The sequence below is a fragment of the Pleurodeles waltl genome, chromosome 5, assembly GCF_031143425.1.
Source record: "Pleurodeles waltl isolate 20211129_DDA chromosome 5, aPleWal1.hap1.20221129, whole genome shotgun sequence".
In the NCBI taxonomy this organism is placed as follows: domain Eukaryota; kingdom Metazoa; phylum Chordata; class Amphibia; order Caudata; family Salamandridae; genus Pleurodeles; species Pleurodeles waltl.
The window spans coordinates 124,010,821-124,028,472 of NC_090444.1; the positions used below are offsets into that span (position 1 = coordinate 124,010,821).

Genomic DNA, 17,652 nt, shown 5'->3' on the forward strand with positions numbered 1-17,652 from the left:
TATATATATATATATATATATATACACACACACACACGCACACACACACACGTACACAAAAAAGCAGGGAACTCCGAGCACTTCCCAAGATTAGGTGAAGAGCATCTCTTTTATATGTTGCACCCTACAACACCACTGAAATCCTGAATCTCCTGACCTCAAATCTCAGTTTCTCTATCAGAGGTTTTAAGTGTGGGATTAGCAAGTGCCATCAACAATGAGCTGAAAAATTACAAAAGCCTTTCACCACACCAGGCACAGTATTATAGCCTGAGACTGGTAAAATAAAATTCCTCCAAGCCAATCTGGAATGAATAAAAGCAACCCCTGACACGAGTTTCGCTACAGTTAGAGCTCTTCAGAGAGTTATAGCTTTGTCCAAACACATGGGACCACCCAGTATATGTCAAGAGAATACTCTTTCCCGGAGTGGAGTGCTGCATAACTTATGCAAACAATTACTGTGTCCCCAGCAAACTTGCCTACCATTCACTTTTTACAATGGTCGGTGCTTGGGCCCCAAATCATAAAACCTAGTGCTCAAAATGGGGCTTGAGACAAGCAGAGGTATCGCTCAGGCTCAAATCTGAACTCATAAAGTGTAAACTCACACCCAGTGTTTCTCCATGTACTTTGGAGCAGATTGCTCCCACTCACAATGGAGCAATCTATGTGCAAAAACAGTGATAATCAGGAATACACATTGGAGAAAGCAACAGTAATTCCGGGTTCTGCATGTTATTCCTCATTCCAGCTAAACAATCAGTAAATTGCACAGCATTGGGGGCAAACTACTGCCCAGGAACTGTAATACCAGTGCTGGTATTCCCATGTGCCCTGTGCCATGCAACTTGGACTGTGGGCCTTGGAAGGTGCTCTTCTGGCAGGGGAAAGCCTGCACTATGCCAGAATCATCCGGAGCTGAAAGGAAGGATGATGGTTGGCTGGAGATGTCCATGAGTAAAGGTATTTTTTAGGGGGAGGGAAGAGAGTTGTTGACCCTGCAAAACACAATTAATGCTCACATGTTTGTAGACATTCATAAAGATAGTGTGGTTCATGTGTCATCATGGGAACAAACTACTGCACCCTTCACCCTCCTATGCCAGTGGACTTTAAAGAAAAGGATGCTAAACACAACCATATGGGTGGAAAATCACGCGCAAACGCACGCTGGACGCACAGTTCACCTTTGTTCAGTCATACAGATTGTCTTTCCACTCAACGATGTGAAGGAGTACACCTGTAATTAGCATAAAAGGTGAACATCCATTCCAAACATAGGAGCAACCCTTTCCCAGCTGGGTCTGGTGGAGCAGGCCCTTAGAGGGATGTACACTGGGGATGAGCTGAAAGGCTTTCCAAGGGAAATGCAAGCGACTGGGTCTGCACTCAGAGCAACACGATGCAACACAGAAGAGAAAGGCCTCCTGACATCGGCCACTCACAGCAACACGATGCAACACAGAAGAGAAAGGCCTCCTGACATCGGCCACTCACAGCAACACGATGCGACACAGAAGAGAAAGGCCTCCTGGCATCGGCCACTCACAGCAACACGATGCGACACAGAAGAGAAAGGCCTCCTGGCATCGGCCACTCACAGCAACACGATGCGACACAGAAGAGAAAGGCCTCCTGACATCGGCCACTCACAGCAACACGTTGCGACACAGAAGAGAAAGGCCTCCTGACATCGGCCAGCCCTTACCATTGTTTCCAATGGCCTTCATCATCACCTCCATCTGGGCGTACTCGTAGCTGAAGTTGTTCTCGCTGGACACTTCGCTGGACGTGTCCCCATCGGCGTCCAGCTGCTCAAAGCTGTTACTGTTCCTCATACTATTTTCTCGCTCGTCATCTTCGTGCTCAGATTTTTTTTTTTTCTTTGGCAAACTTATCCTGCAAAATAATTGGAAGGAAAACAATGCAACGTGGTTAGTTCACATCCAAGAAATGTGCTCCAAGTCAGACACAGTCGGCCTCTTCAGGAACATTTTTAAGAAAGTGATGTGGAGAGGACTCCACCCAAGGTTAACACTGAAAACACTTCATTCATAGTACGAAGATGCTGTTCTGGGCCCAGCCACGAGTTGGGAGAATACCATAGAGCACAATTTGGAGTAACATCGTGGCTAAAAAACAAAACAAAAAAAAAAAAAACATTAGCTGCCCTAATTCATAATGATTTCTCAACAAGCACAGCCTCTTAAACAAGAAACCTGCTGTGTGTGATCACAAGCCCGGCAGCTTGTCCGAAGATCTGTGATCCATCTCCCAACCATGAAATTACAACATGCTCAAGTCACCCTCTACCTCGCTCATAAATGCATCCACAGCAAGGCCTCCAAACACTGCAACCACAAAACGTAGGACTGCAAACTCAGACAGTCCCTGTGGTGTTCAAGCAAAAGCTACTCTACATGCTACAACAAACTTTAGATTTAAAAGAAGTAGATGCTTCCATTTCCACGAAGCCAAGCTTATGTCCCAAGATCATCCGCGATGAAGCCACCCAACCTGCTTCTAGAAAAAAAACTCTAAATCAAGCTCTTTAGTGGATCCTCCTAGGAAGAATGCAGCATCAACTGATGTAGCCTTCAGACATACACCGTCGCCCGCTGACAACGGCTATACAGGTTATTAATGGCCATGAATCTCAGTTATAGCCTATAATAATAATGAGGTAGAGGGCCTTTAACAACCGGCATAGCCTCAGTATAGCCTGAGGCAGAAGATCTATAAGGCGATTAGAACATTTCACCCACTGTGGATGAAATGATCTGAATGAACAAAGGAGAAACAGAAAAATAAAGATTTGAATGTTGGAGCAGAAGGCTTATATCAGCCATTATGAACCCAGAGTCTCTTCAATGTTTTCAGTGGAGATCTCAATATACTATACTGACCCCAACATACGCCCTAATATGCATTCTACATAAATGCTATTACAACATAATACTGTCTGTGACATGATGGTCCAACAGGTACTACACTCACATTCAATAATTCATTGAAAGTACTAATTATTTGCAAAACATCTTCACTCAGACTGCAACCTTGTTTAGGACGGACAAGTACAGGACAACTGAACAATAAAAGCCACTTGTAGATAGTATATTGATCATGGCTGTGGGTGAACGAATATAACCCAAAGAAGGGGATAAGAAAGTCTCGCAACTGCAGATGTTTGCGCCCTTACAGGAAAGACTTTAGGTTGTGACTAAGGGCCACATGTGCAAAGCATTTTTCTAGTCGCAAACAGGACGATTCGCAGAATCGGCCTGTTTGTGACTAGAAAAATGTTTTGGGAGATGTACAAAGCCCAAATTGTGATTCGGCAACTTGTTACCGAATTGCAATTTAGGTTTCGCGATTCGGTATTAGGAACGTGCGTGTTCAGGGCATCTGTTCCAAATATCGAATCTAAATAGTATGTATGATTGATATGTGTCTGTGAATGCGGTTGCAAATCAATCACAGATAACACCAATTTTAAATTGGGGGTAACCCATTCGCAAACAGGAAAGGGTCCCCAAGGGATCCCTTCCCATTTGTGTATGGAAGCGAAAATCTTTTTTCAGAGCAGGCAAAGGTCCCACAGACCACTGCGTACTCTGAAAAAAATTGTAAAGAAAATGTTTAATTTTTCTTTTTGAAATGCATCCGTTTTACTTTAAGGAAAATGAGCTGGATTTCTTTTTAAAACTGCATTATTTAAAAAGCAATGACAGACCTAGTGGTCTGCCGTCCACAGCAGGCCACCATCCCTGTGAGTGTGGCCATTCCCAATGGGGCCGCAAACTGTGACATACTTCATGAATATTCCTGGGGTAGGTAATTTACGACCCCATTGGGAGTTGCTAAGTGTATCTGAGACACATTTGTACATTTCATTTTGCGAGTCTCTAATTGTGATTCGCAATGAATCGCAACTAGAGACTCGCAAAATTAAATGATCGTACATCAGGTCCTAAAGGAATAGGCTTAACTGTCAGGAGGTGGGACTACTTTTCAGAATGTGGATTGCAAGAGCTGAATGTGTCCCAAAATTCAAAATTTTTACTATGAAAGTGTTTTACTTAGCTTTTTTTTTTTTACCATTTTTCTTCCAAATCCTCTTTTTCTTGAGTATTTATTTCCACACAATTGTTTCCGCCCTCTCGTCTTCCTTTTTAGTTTTTCCCTTGTTTTTTCCTCCCGCTTCTTTAGTTTGGGTAGTGCGCGTTGCACTTTTCCTTCCTGCACTTCATTCCTTCTTTCAGAACTTTTAGGATTTTTTGTTACTATTTTTACGACTAACGGGGCATGAAGCCCTTAGCCTACTCCCTTTAATTTTCATTACTGGGGTGCCTCCCCAAATACCTCCCTTTTTTACTCTGCCTTCTTTATCTGCCTGGCCCGTCTTTTCTGTTGTGTGTTCCTTTCAATAGCAAATGCTCCTTCTTGAAATCACTGTTTATTCTCTTTTTTAAGCACTCTGCAAAGTGGGGAACTGTGCTATAGCCAAAGAGCGTTTCAATTTTGTTTACACATGTGTCACTTTAAAAATGCTAAATTTTTAAGTGACGCTTTGGAAATGTCGAGGTAATTAATACAGGTTGACTTTTTGGCAATGAGTACACGAAATCTGCCGGTTTGTGATGAACTGCAGCCCGTTCTGGCAGTCCGACCCAGAAGGGGCCGGGGGAAGCGCACACTTCTAATAAGTTCTTAGGACTCACCGATGGGAAACACCCATTACACGTTGGCACTCACCTGTGCAGCGGGAGGTCTCGTGCGCCAGCGGGGGCTCCCTCGCGCTCCGGGTCTGCAGGCAGAACTTGTCGGGGCCGGGCAGGCTTCTGTCTGCTGCTGCCAGACCGGCATTCTTTCAAGCCACGTCTCTGCGATCGGGCCTTGCTGCAGGCGTCAGAGTCGGGGAGGAGCATGGATGCGAGGGCGTCGAGCCTCTCTCGCGTGACGTGAGATATACCATATACTATGAAAACCTAGGCAGGCAGTATATGTACGTGCGCGGCGAGCGGCCTAGCAACTGTGTCCAGGGCCCTAATGCAAGCAAGGTCAGTGGACCCCATCGCCTGGTCTGCTGCTGGCGTGCAGTGGGTCCCTAATAAATGCACCTTGGCCCGGTGCCACTGCACCTTCTGCACCCTTGATAGCTACCGGACCATTGCGCTATGCAAGTCCTCCCAGGACACCCCGGACTAAAGACAGCAAAAGGCCTTCACTTGAAAAGTGCTAGAAACCCACATGAGGCACCACCTTGTGCCTCAGACGCACGTTCGCGTGCGTTCCACAAGGTGGCGCTGTTCCCTCACTGTGTATCTATCGGATTATAAAACTACAGTTGGGCTCTATACCCAACTCGACAAGGACAAACTCTGTGAACTGCATGATGCCAGTTCCTTCACACACCAAACCGCGTTCAGCCTGGCATAAAAACAGTACCGAAAAAAACACACTAAAGTCAGACAATCGGTACACAGCGGCATCTAAAGAGAGATCTTATGTTAGAACTGGTGCATTTAACCATGCACGTCAGCTCATAACAACAAAGGCACCCGTCGTCTACGTCTCTCCCTAGTGGCAGCTGCACCACGGACAACATGAACAAGAGCACACAACAAGGCGCACCCCCTATGAAGAACTGAAGATCACCCCTCACAAGACAAAGCAGTTAACATGAGGTATGCAGCCCACTTCACCGTGCAGAGGATGGACCCCGCAGTCCCTCAGTATCCGACAGACTCATCTCCTGAGACGGGGACCCTGGAGCCCGGCGTGCGGCTCTGAACTCGGGGGGACGGGGGTCTGTACCTGAAGAAGTGGTTGTTTCCCCACAGTATCCGGTCTCCGTGGTGCAGCTGAGTCGGGCCGGCGACGGCGGAGCCGTTGACGAAGGTCCTGCGGAAATCAAGCACCTTTGTTAGAAGCTTAGAGGCCATGTATTGTGCTCCAGACTCTGGGTTCACTGCACACAGACAGAGCTGTGGTGTAAGGCTCGTCACCCGTGCTCCCCTCGCCAGTGAAGCAGCCCCCACCCACCCCCTCTGCACCTTCCAGCTCTGTACAAACTTTATACCACACACCTCTCTCAGACTCCCAGCACCCCCGCACTTCTCATCAATGTCCGTCACCTAGAAGAACTAAGGCACATTCATCACATGTAGGCACCCCCTCCCTAACTGTGCGATTCAGTAGGCAGGTAAATACTCAAAACAAAGGTACTATTTTGCTGATTAGAAGAAAAAAACATCACTCGATTACCAAGAAATATGAGCACGGCAAATGCACTAACAGGTACACTTAGGTTTTAAAATGCAATTTAATCTACTAAAATGGCCCAGTGAGTTGAATGCTGACTGCCGACATCTGACGGTAAACACGCTGGAATCTCAGGAAGGCCAACTCAGCCTTACATCCTTCCACAGCAGGTAAATTAGGCACCGTTACACTGGCGAATAGGGCTATCGTGTTGGCAAATACATTTATAGATGCATTTATTTTTTATAACAAAAGTTACCCTCTTTATCACTGTTTATTTGTCCAGCTTGTTCAGCAACAACTTTTAAAACATCAGATGTGCGCCATGAAACGCATTACAAAAACAAATGTGTCATCCTGGATGTTGCTGGTAGGAGCAGATTGAATTATTTCCACCTGCTCGCGCCACCCGTTTTTCGCCCTCTGTTTTCACACACGCGTAGAGATCCACTGCTTCATTGCTGATTTAGCAGTCCACGGATACAAAAACAGGAAAAACCCAATATCACAGAATGAAGGAGTGGATCAGTTAGAAAGAGGGACATGAAGCCAGTGGCGTAACAAAGGCCCCCACGGTGCGAGCTCCAGGGGGCCCCCTTAGCACGGTAGACTGTGCAGGGGTGGCAGGCCCCTGACTGGGTCTAGGGGGTGGGAGCCCCCTGAGGTACTTTGAAGAGTCCCCCCTCTAGTTTCGTTACGTCACTGCATGAAGCGAGGTGCACACCCCCATCCCTGGTTCCTGGATGAGCGCTGGGCTCGAGTCGCTAAGGTTTAGTCGAAGTCTTGTTGTGATCGCCTTCCATCCTCCTCCACCGAAACTTGTTCTAGATTCTTGGCTCCTTGGATGGTTACACATCTATTTTTTTTTTTTTTGCACTATCCAACAATAGTTTTTTCTAGTTGTATAAATAGCATGTCCTTAGTACCGTACCATACAAAACTTCCACCAATTCCAAGCACTACAAAAAAAAAAAAAAAAAAAAAAGTTTTTTCTATCACCCAATTTACGGTTCTCAATTTATCGACCTCGGAAGAATGGAAGGCTGACCCTTCCTTGCTGGTGTTCGAAGTGGAGACCTCTAGAACACCGCAGTTTGTCAGCTAGGAGGGTTCAGCTCGCGGAGACATTCGCCACATGTACTGGTTGTCATTATCTATAGTATGTGACTATTCTGTTTTTTAATAGATTATTCCTATCTAACCTTCTCGCCCCTTCCTCCTCCCAAATGTTTAACCAGGGGGTCGCACGTTAGCCCAGGAGGGCCGGAGCCATGCCATGCTTTCGGCAAAACCACCTGGGCAGCTTTATGTAGAATGAACGTAAAAAAAATTCAATGGAACTCATTTCGGGGTACCCCTGACCTCTGCAATGCCTGGCATAACCCCGGCCAGGTGGGTTTTATGAACCCTTCTGGCCCCTGTGGTCTGTGCTGACGATAATCCCAGTTACTGCTAAATCCGGCATCTTCTAGGATGCAGGGATGCATTGCACAGGTGCTCACCAGCACACAAGACTCAATTAGTACTTCTACAGCTCCAGGTAAAACAGTCAACAGCCTGTAGTTAGTTAAACAAGCTACCTGCTTACCACTTCTTCACTTTTCTTTCCCACTTAGTTTTCTTTGCACTAGCTCAAAAATGGTAAAAAAAAAAAAAAAAAAAAAAAATTATAAACCACTGATGCTCAAGTTTGTCATGAAGCACAGAGCTTGTAAGTGTATCCAACCCTGGTGTGTGTTTTAAGATGAGTGGCCCACAAGAAGAAATGGATTCTCAAAGCCTAGCTGAAAATTCGCTAATAAATATATTCTGGGGCTTGAAAGTATCACCAGAAAACCCAACCAGTATCACAGAAAATGTTCTGTTTCGTATACAGAGGAGGGAAAGGACCAGGTTGGAAAGGTGGTGAAAGGGGGGATTTGCAGGTGATCACTTATGAAAAGTGCCCCAACCGTTGGAAGGTCCAGAACAAGGAACCATGCAACAACCCAGAGCAGTGGTTTCCAACCTTTTTACATTAGTGGATCCCACCCAAGTTTATCATTACCGGAACCCAGGGAACCCCTCTGAATCATTATTAGAATCCGGGATCCACTACTAAGTCATTACTGAAAGCTGGAGACCTAATTTGTTAATAGTATTTAATTTTTCTAAGCAGTCGCAATCCCACTGAGGAGGCTTCGCGGACCCCCAGGGGTCCCCGGACCACAAGTCGTGAACCACTGACCCAGACAATAAAAAGCATTGCAATCGGCGCCCACAGCAACATTGCTGACATAGCAGAATTTAGACATGGTCAGCCCTTCCCACCCTATGAAGAGTTGTCTTACGTTACCTGGTGTTCTTCTTGGGGGTCAGCATCACCTGCGCCTCAGGTGCGATGTCTATGATGCAGTGCTCAGGAAGGATCCCCATCCCACACAGCTGGATGTCCTGGGAGTCATCGGACCCTATCAGCGTGTGATCCTGAGGGAGAGGAGCATGAGGTCAACAAAAGAGGATGTGGACACCTTTACAGAGGAGGTCACGTGTCAGGATCTCAAGTAACAATTACATGGTTTATAAATTATTCAAGGACACACTTCCCTACTCTTGGTGGGTAGCCAGATTCTTAGGTGGCATTTTGTTTTTCAAAATAGTTTTCGAAACCAGAACACGTAGGAAAAAAAAAAAACTTGGATTAGGACATGTTTAGTCAAATCAAATCAAATCAAATCATTAACATTTATAAAGCGCGCTACTCACCCGTGCGGGTCTCAAGGCGCTAGGGGGGAAAGGGGGGGTTATCGCTGCTCGAACAGCCAAGTCTTTAGGAGTCTCCGGAAAGCGGAGTGGTCCTGGGTGGTCCTGAGGCTGGTGGGGAGGGAGTTCCAGGTCTTGGCCGCCAGGAAGGAGAAAGATCTCCCACCCGCCGTGGAGCGGCGGGTGCGAGGGATGGCAGCAAGTGCGAGGCCAGCGGAGCGGAGGGGGCGGGTGGGGACGTAGAAGCTGAGGCGTCTGTTGAGGTATTCCGGTCCCTTGTTGTGGAGGGCTTTGTGTGCGTGGGTGAGAAGACGGAAGGTGATCCTTTTGCTGACTGGGAGCCAATGCAGGTGTCTCAGGTGTGCGGAGATGTGGCTGTTGCGGGGTACGTCGAGGATGAGGCGGGCCGAGGCGTTTTGGATGCGTTGCAGGCGGTTTTGGAGTTTGGCGGTGGTCCCGGCGTAGAGGGTGTTGCCGTAGTCCAGGCGACTTGTGACAAGGGCGTAGGTCACGGTTTTTCTGGTGTCGGCGGGGATCCAGCGGAAGATCTTGCGGAGCATGCGGAGAGTGAGGAAGCAGGCGGAGGACACGGCGTTGACTTGCTTGGTCATGGTGAGAAGAGGGTCCAAGATGAAGCCGAGGTTGCGGGCGTGGTCTGCGGGGGTCGGTGCGGTGCCGAGGGCCGTGGGCCACCAGGAGTCGTCCCAGGCGGACGGGGTGTTGCCGAGGATGAGGACTTCCGTTTTTTCAGAGTTCAGCTTTAGGCGGCTGAGCCTCATCCAATCTGCGACGTCCTTCATACCCTCTTGTAGGTTGGTCTTGGCGCTGGCGGGGTCCTTGGTGAGGGAGAGTACAAGTTGGGTGTCGTCGGCGTAGGAGGTGATGATGATGTCGTGCTTGCGTACGATGTCGGCGAGGGGGCTCATGTAGACATTGAAGAGTGTCGGGCTGAGCGATGAGCCTTGAGGTACGCCGCAGATGATCTTGGTGGGTTCTGAGCGAAACGGAGGGAGGTAAACTCTTTGGGAGCGGTTAGCGAGGAAGGAGGCGATCCAGTCCAGGGCCTGGCCTTGGATCCCGGTGGAGCGTAGGCGGGTGATTAGGGTGCGGTGACAGACGGTGTCAAAGGCAGCCGAGAGGTCGAGGAGAATGAGGGCGACTGTTTCACCGTTGTCCATCAGGGTTCTGATGTCGTCTGTGACTGAGATGAGGGCGGTTTCCGTGCTGTGGTTGGTTCGGAATCCGGTTTGTGAAGGGTCGAGCAGGTTGTTGTCTTCCAGGAAGGTGGTCAGCTGTTTGTTGACGGTCTTTTCTATTACCTTGGCTGGGAAAGGTAGAAGAGAGATGGGGCGGAAGTTTTTCAGGTCGCTTGGGTCAGCCGTAGGTTTCTTTAGTAGGGCGTTGACTTCAGCGTGCTTCCAGCATTCGGGGAAGGTAGCAGAAGAAAAAGAAGAGTTGATGACGGTCTGGAGGTGCGGGGCGATGATGTCGTCGGCTTTGTTAAAGATGAAGTGCGGGCAGGGGTCCGAAGGGGCGCCGGAGTGGATAGAGTTCATGATGGATTTGGTTTCTTCCGTGTTGATGTGGGTCCAGTTGTTGAGGGTGATGTCCGGGGAAGCGGGTTCAGTGGTGTATGGTTGGGTCTGGTGTCCGAAGCTGTCGTGGAGGTCGCTGATCTTGCGATGGAAGAAAGTGGCGAGGGATTCGCACAAATCCTGTGAGGGCGTGACGGCGTTGGCGCTGGCGCTGGGGTTGGAGAACTCTTTGACGATGCTGAAGAGTTCTCTGCTGTTGTGGCTGTTTTTGTCTAGTCTGTCGGTGAAAAAGTTCCTTTTGGCAGTGCGGATCAGGTGGTGGTGTTCGCGTGTAGCGTTCTTGAGGGCGGTCATATTGTCAGCGGTGTGGTCCTTGCGCCAGGCCTTCTCAAGGGCACGACAAGTTTTCTTTGATTCTTTGAGGGTGTCAGAGAACCAGAGAGGTTTTTTGGTGTTGGTCTGTCGATGCGTGCGTTTGAGGGGAGCAAGGTTGTCAGCGCAGTTGGAGATCCAGTTTGTGAGGTTGAGAGCTGCGTCGTTGGGGTCGGTGGTGAGGGTGGGTTGGTTGGCGGCGAGAGCGGAGAAGAGTTGCTCTTCAGGGATCTTGTTCCACTGTCGACGAGGGATGGGTTGAGTGCGGAGGTGGGAGGTCTCGCGTCGGAATGTGAAGTGGACGCAGCTGTGGTCGGTCCAGTGTAGGGCAGAGGTGTGGCTGAAGAAGACGTGTTTGCTGGCGGAGAAGATAGGGTCGAGCGTGTGTCCGGCGATGTGGGTGGCGGTGTTCACCAGTTGTTTGAGGCCGAGGTTGGCGAGGTTGTTGAGCAGGGTGGTGGTGTTGGGGTCGTTGTTTTGTTCCAGATGGAAGTTGAGGTCGCCTAGGAGGATGTAGTCCGGTGAGGCGAGGGCGTGCGGGGAGATGAAGTCGGCGATGGCGTCGCTGAAAGAGGCGCGAGGTCCGGGAGGACGGTAGACGAGGGATCCTCTGAGGGTGGTCCTTGGGTCGGTGCGAATCTGAAAATGCAGGTGTTCAGCGGCGAGGGGGGGGTCTTCGGTGGAGGTGGTGACGCTGATGGAGTCTTTGAAGATGATGGCGACACCTCCTCCTACTTGGTTGGTGCGGTCTTTTCTGGAGATCTTGTAGCCTTCGGGGATGGCGGTAGCGATGTCTGGAGCAGAGGAGGCGTTCATCCATGTCTCCGTGATGAAGGCGACGTCCGGGGCTGTGGAGTCCAGGAGGTCCCAAAGTTCAACGGCGTGCTTGTGGACGGAACGAGCGTTGATCAGGATGCACTTGAGGTGGTTGATGGCGCGTGGGCTTGTGGTCGTGGTAGTTGCGTGGTGGAAGATGCATTTGCAGGAGTTGCAGGCGAAGGGTCCATGGGTGCGTTTGGGGTGAGCTAGGAAGCAGGTTTTGGAGCGCCCTGGGTTGAGGGCGTGGAGGGTGGTGGGGTCGTAGCGGATCAGCGGGGCTTGGGGGAGCTGGGGACCAGGGGTCGTGGCGCTGGGCGCGGGCCAGGCGCAGACGGGCTTGCCTCTGGCGCGCCAGCGGCGTGCCCGCTGCGCAGTCGCGCAGCGGCCGCCATAAGAGGTAGGAGGGGGGGGGGAGGGGTCAGCTGGGGGCGAATGGGAGCTGGGGGGCGGGGGCGTGCAGGAGGTCGCGGCGGGAAAGCGCGAGGGAGGGGGGGACAGGTAGAGTGAGAGGAGCTGGGGGAGGGGGTTTTAGGGTGGAGGAGGGTGAGTGTTAGGAGGTTTGGAGATTAGGGAGAGAGATAGGAGTAGGGTTGTGAAGATAGGGGAGGGGGGGTTGTAGAGGTGGGTGAGGGAGAGAGGTAGAGTGAGAGGATAGGGAGATAGGTAGTAGAGGGGGTGGCGGGAGGGGGGGAGAGATAGAGAAATAGATAGAGAAAATAGATAGAGAAGTCGATAGATAGGGAAATAGATAGATAGACAGATAGGTAGGTAGGAGGAGGTGGAGAGTGGGGGAGTTAGATAGTGAGATAGGGAGCTAGAGAGATAGGAAGATAGGAGGAGTGAGGGAGGTAGATAGCGAACGGGTTAGCTAGGGGTGAGAGAGGGGGAGGCGAGTGAGGGAGGGGGATGAGGAAGGAGCAGGAGGGCAGGCTCGGGGGAAGAAGACGGAGGAGGTAGAAGAGCCGAAGACAGGAGAACAGAAGACAGAAGAACAGAAGACAGAAGAACAGAAGACCGGAAGAGCAGAAGAGCAGAAGATCGGAAGATCGGAAGAGCAGAAGAGCAGAGAAGAACAGAGAAGAACAGAGAAGAACAGAGAAGAACAGAGAAGAACAGAGAAGAACAGAGAAGAACAGAGAAGAACAGAGAAGAACAGAGAAGAACAGAGAAGAACACAGAAGAACACAGAAGAACACAGAAGAACACAGAAGAACACAGAAGAACCGAGAAGAACCGAGAAGAACCGAGAAGAACCGAGAAGAAGAACACAGAAGCACCGAGAAGAAGAACACAGAAGCACCGAGAAGAAGAACACAGAAGCACCGAGAAGAAGAACACAGAAGCACCGAGAAGAAGAACACAGAAGCACCGAGAAGAACAGAGAAGAAGAACACAGAAGACCGGAAGAACACAGAAGAACAGAAGGGAAGAACAGAAGAACAGAAGAGAAGAACAGAAGAACACAGAAGAAGATTGCAGAGGGGGAGCGAGGAGGAAGAGACAGAGAGGAGGAAAAGAAGCAGGAGCAGGAGAGAAGGTGAGTGGCGCGGGGCAGGGCGAGGGGCTGGGAGGAGGGGGGTACTTACAGTTAGGTGGGTCTCAGGAACACAGGAACTTGGAGGAGCTGCAGCGGCAGGGGGAGCGACCTACCCTTGGGTCAAGGGTCGCTACCACTGTCGCGCAGCGGCCGCCATAAGAGGTAGGAGGGGTGGGGAGGGGTCAGCTGGGGGCGAATGGGAGCTGGGGGGCGGGGGCGTGCAGGAGGTCGCGGCGGGAAAGCGCGAGGGAGGGGGGGGGACAGGTAGAGTGAGAGGAGCTGGGGGAGGGGGTTTTAGGGTGGAGGAGGGTGAGTGTTAGGAGGTTTGGAGATTAGGGAGAGAGATAGGAGTAGGGTTGTGAAGATAGGGGAGGGGGGGTTGTAGAGGTGGGTGAGGGAGAGAGGTAGAGTGAGAGGATAGGGAGATAGGTAGTAGAGGGGGTGGCGGGAGGGGGGGAGAGATAGAGAAATAGATAGAGAAAATAGATAGAGAAGTCGATAGATAGGGAAATAGATAGATAGACAGATAGGTAGGTAGGAGGAGGTGGAGAGTGGGGGAGTTAGGTAGTGAGATAGGGAGCTAGAGAGATAGGAAGATAGGAGGAGTGAGGGAGGTAGATAGCGAACGGGTTAGCTAGGGGTGAGAGAGGGGGAGGCGAGTGAGGGAGGGGGATGAGGAAGGAGCAGGAGGGCAGGCTCGGGGGAAGAAGACGGAGGAGGTAGAAGAGCCGAAGACAGGAGAACAGAAGACAGAAGAACAGAAGACAGAAGAACAGAAGACCGGAAGAGCAGAAGAACAGAAGACAGAAGCACAGAAGATCGGAAGAACAGAGAAGAACAGAGAAGAACAGAGAAGAACAGAGAAGAACAGAGAAGAACACAGAAGAACACAGAAGAACCGAGAAGAAGAACACAGAAGCACCGAGAAGAACAGAGAAGAAGAACACAGAAGACCGGAAGAACACAGAAGAACAGAAGGGAAGAACAGAAGAACAGAAGAGAAGAACAGAAGAACACAGAAGAAGATTGCAGAGGGGGAGCGAGGAGGAAGAGACAGAGAGGAGGAAAAGAAGCAGGAGCAGGAGAGAAGGTGAGTGGCGCGGGGCAGGGCGAGGGGCTGGGAGGAGGGGGGTACTTACAGTTAGGTGGGTCTCAGGAACATAGGAACTCGGGAACTTGGAGGAGCTGCAGCGGCAGGGGGAGCGACCTACCCTTGGGTCAAGGGTCGCTACCACTGTCGCGCAGCGGCCGCCATAAGAGGTAGGAGGGGGGGGGGGGGAGAGGTCAGCTGGGGGCGAATGGGAGCTGGGGGGCGGGGGCGTGCAGGAGGTCGCAGCGGGAAAGCGCGAGGGAGGGGGGGGACAGGTAGAGTGAGAGGAGCTGGGGGAGGGGGTTTTAGGGTGGAGGAGGGTGAGTGTTAGGAGGTTTGGAGATTAGGGAGAGAGATAGGAGTAGGGTTGTGAAGATAGGGGAGGGGGGGTTGTAGAGGTGGGTGAGGGAGAGAGGTAGAGTGAGAGGATAGGGAGATAGGTAGTAGAGGGGGTGGCGGGAGGGGGGGAGAGATAGAGAAATAGATAGAGAAAATAGATAGAGAAGTCGATAGATAGGGAAATAGATAGATAGACAGATAGGTAGGTAGGAGGAGGTGGAGAGTGGGGGAGTTAGATAGTGAGATAGGGAGCTAGAGAGATAGGAAGATAGGAGGAGTGAGGGAGGTAGATAGCGAACGGGTTAGCTAGGGGTGAGAGAGGGGGAGGCGAGTGAGGGAGGGGGATGAGGAAGGAGCAGGAGGGCAGGCTCGGGGGAAGAAGACGGAGGAGGTAGAAGAGCCGAAGACAGGAGAACAGAAGACAGAAGAACAGAAGACAGAAGAACAGAAGACAGAAGAACAGAAGAACAGAAGACAGAAGCACAGAAGATCGGAAGAGCAGAAGAACAGAGAAGAACAGAGAAGAACAGAGAAGAACAGAGAAGAACAGAGAAGAACAGAGAAGAACAGAGAAGAACACAGAAGAACACAGAACACAGAAGAACACAGAAGAACCGAGAAGAAGAACACAGAAGCACCGAGAAGAACAGAGAAGAAGAACACAGAAGACCGGAAGAACACAGAAGAACAGAAGGGAAGAACAGAAGAACAGAAGAGAAGAACAGAAGAACACAGAAGAAGATTGCAGAGGGGGAGCGAGGAGGAAGAGACAGAGAGGAGGAAAAGAAGCAGGAGCAGGAGAGAAGGTGAGTGGCGCGGGGCAGGGCGAGGGGCTGGGAGGAGGGGGGTACTTACAGTTAGGTGGGTCTCAGGAACACAGGAACTCGGGAACTTGGAGGAGCGGCAGGGGGAGCGACCTACCCTTGGGTCAAGGGTCGCTACCACTGTCGCGCAGCGGCCGCCATAAGAGGTAGGAGGGGGGGGGAGGGGTCAGCTGGGGGCGAATGGGAGCTGGGGGGCGGGGGCGTGCAGGAGGTCGCGGCGGGAAAGCGCGAGGGAGGGGGGGGGGGACAGGTAGAGTGAGAGGAGCTGGGGGAGGGGGTTTTAGGGTGGAGGAGGGTGAGTGTTAGGAGGTTTGGAGATTAGGGAGAGAGATAGGAGTAGGGTTGTGAAGATAGGGGAGGGGGGGTTGTAGAGGTGGGTGAGGGAGAGAGGTAGAGTGAGAGGATAGGGAGATAGGTAGTAGAGGGGGTGGCGGGAGGGGGGAGAGATAGAGAAATAGATAGAGAAAATAGATAGAGAAGTCGATAGATAGGGAAATAGATAGATAGACAGATAGGTAGGTAGGAGGAGGTGGAGAGTGGGGGAGTTAGATAGTGAGATAGGGAGCTAGAGAGATAGGAAGATAGGAGGAGTGAGGGAGGTAGATAGCGAACGGGTTAGCTAGGGGTGAGAGAGGGGGAGGCGAGTGAGGGAGGGGGATGAGGAAGGAGCAGGAGGGCAGGCTCAGGGGAAGAAGACGGAGGAGGTAGAAGAGCCGAAGACAGGAGAACAGAAGACAGAAGAACAGAAGACAGAAAAACAGAAGACCGGAAGAGCAGAAGACATAGTCCATACTATGTTACATGGTTGATGACATTTTTAGTCCACAATATCTATCTACGAGAGCACCATACACATCAAGCGCTCTACAGAAAATCAAACAAGTAGAAAACACTCCCCCCGAGTTCCAGCCCCAAAATAAACGCACAGCTAATTTGCTTCCATTGTTTTGATCACCGTTCTATGAATTTTACAACCAGTAAAAACCCTAATTTTAGCACAGGAAGTTCATTATTAATAATCAAACAAAATACATCATGAAGGAAACTGCAGAACGAGAAGTGAGAAACAGGGCATACCCCAGGACTGGATTAATAGAAGTCACTCTTGTAGAACATCCTTTCTGCTTCAGCCTGCACCTTTGTAGAATATTCTTTCTGCTTCTTGTCGAATATCCTTTCTGCTTTATCCTACACTAGAAGTCACTCTTGTGGAACATCCTTTCTACTTCGTCCTACACTAGAAGCCACTATTGTAGAACATTCTTTCTGCTTCTTGTAGAACATTCTTTCTGCTTCACCCTGCACTAGTCACTCTTGTAGAAAAGCATCCTTCCTGCTTCATCCTACACTAGAAGTCACTCTTGTAGAACATCCTTTAAACTTCATCCTACACCATAAGTCACTCTTGTAAAACGTTCTTTCCGCTTCACCCTACACTAGAAGTCACTTGTAGAACATTCTTTCTGCTTCATTCTACGCTTGAAGTAACTCTTGCAGAACATTTTCTGCTTCTTCCTGCACTAGAAGTCACTCTTCTAGAACATCCTTCCTGCTTCATCCTTCACCATAAGTCACGCTTGTACAACATTCTTTACGCTTCTTGTAGAACATCCTTCCTGCTTCTTGTAGAACATTCTTTCTGCTTCATCCTACACTAGAAGACACTTGTAGAACCTTCCTTCTGCTTCATTCTACACTAGAAGTCACTCTTGTAGAACATCCTTTCTGCTTCATCTTACACTAGAAGTCACTCTTGTAGAACATCCTTTCTACTTCATCCTACACCACAAGTAACTCTTGTAGTACATTATTTCTGCTTCACCCTACACTAGAAGTCACCTGTAGAACATTCTTTCTGCTTCATTCTACACTAGAAGTCGCTCTTGTAAAACATTCTTTCTGCTTCATTCTGCACTAGAAGTCGCTCTTGTAAAACATTCTTTCTGCTTCACCCTACACTAGACGTCACTCTTGTAGAACATGCTTCCCGCTTCATCCTACACCATGTCAAGCTTGTAGAACATTCTTTCTGCTTCTTGTAGAACATCCTTCCTGCTTCATCCTACACCATAAGTCATGCTTGTAGAACATTCTTTCTGCTTCTTGTAGAACATTCTTTCTGCTTCA

At 49.9% G+C, this 17,652-nt stretch overlaps 1 protein-coding gene across 2 annotated transcripts in view; it reads right to left on the minus strand.

Annotated features, from left to right (window-relative positions):
• Nucleotides 1–17,652, minus strand: part of KIF13B (kinesin family member 13B) — a 537,272-nt gene that overhangs the window by 235,456 nt on the left and 284,164 nt on the right. For both annotated transcript variants that reach the window (XM_069233796.1, XM_069233797.1), the window contains exons 14-16: nucleotides 8,603–8,733; nucleotides 5,821–5,907; nucleotides 1,712–1,902 (exon numbers count right to left, since the gene is read on the minus strand). In XM_069233796.1, the coding sequence (XP_069089897.1) occupies nucleotides 1,712–1,902; nucleotides 5,821–5,907; nucleotides 8,603–8,733 (409 nt within the window). The remainder of the gene's footprint in view (nucleotides 1–1,711; nucleotides 1,903–5,820; nucleotides 5,908–8,602; nucleotides 8,734–17,652) is intronic.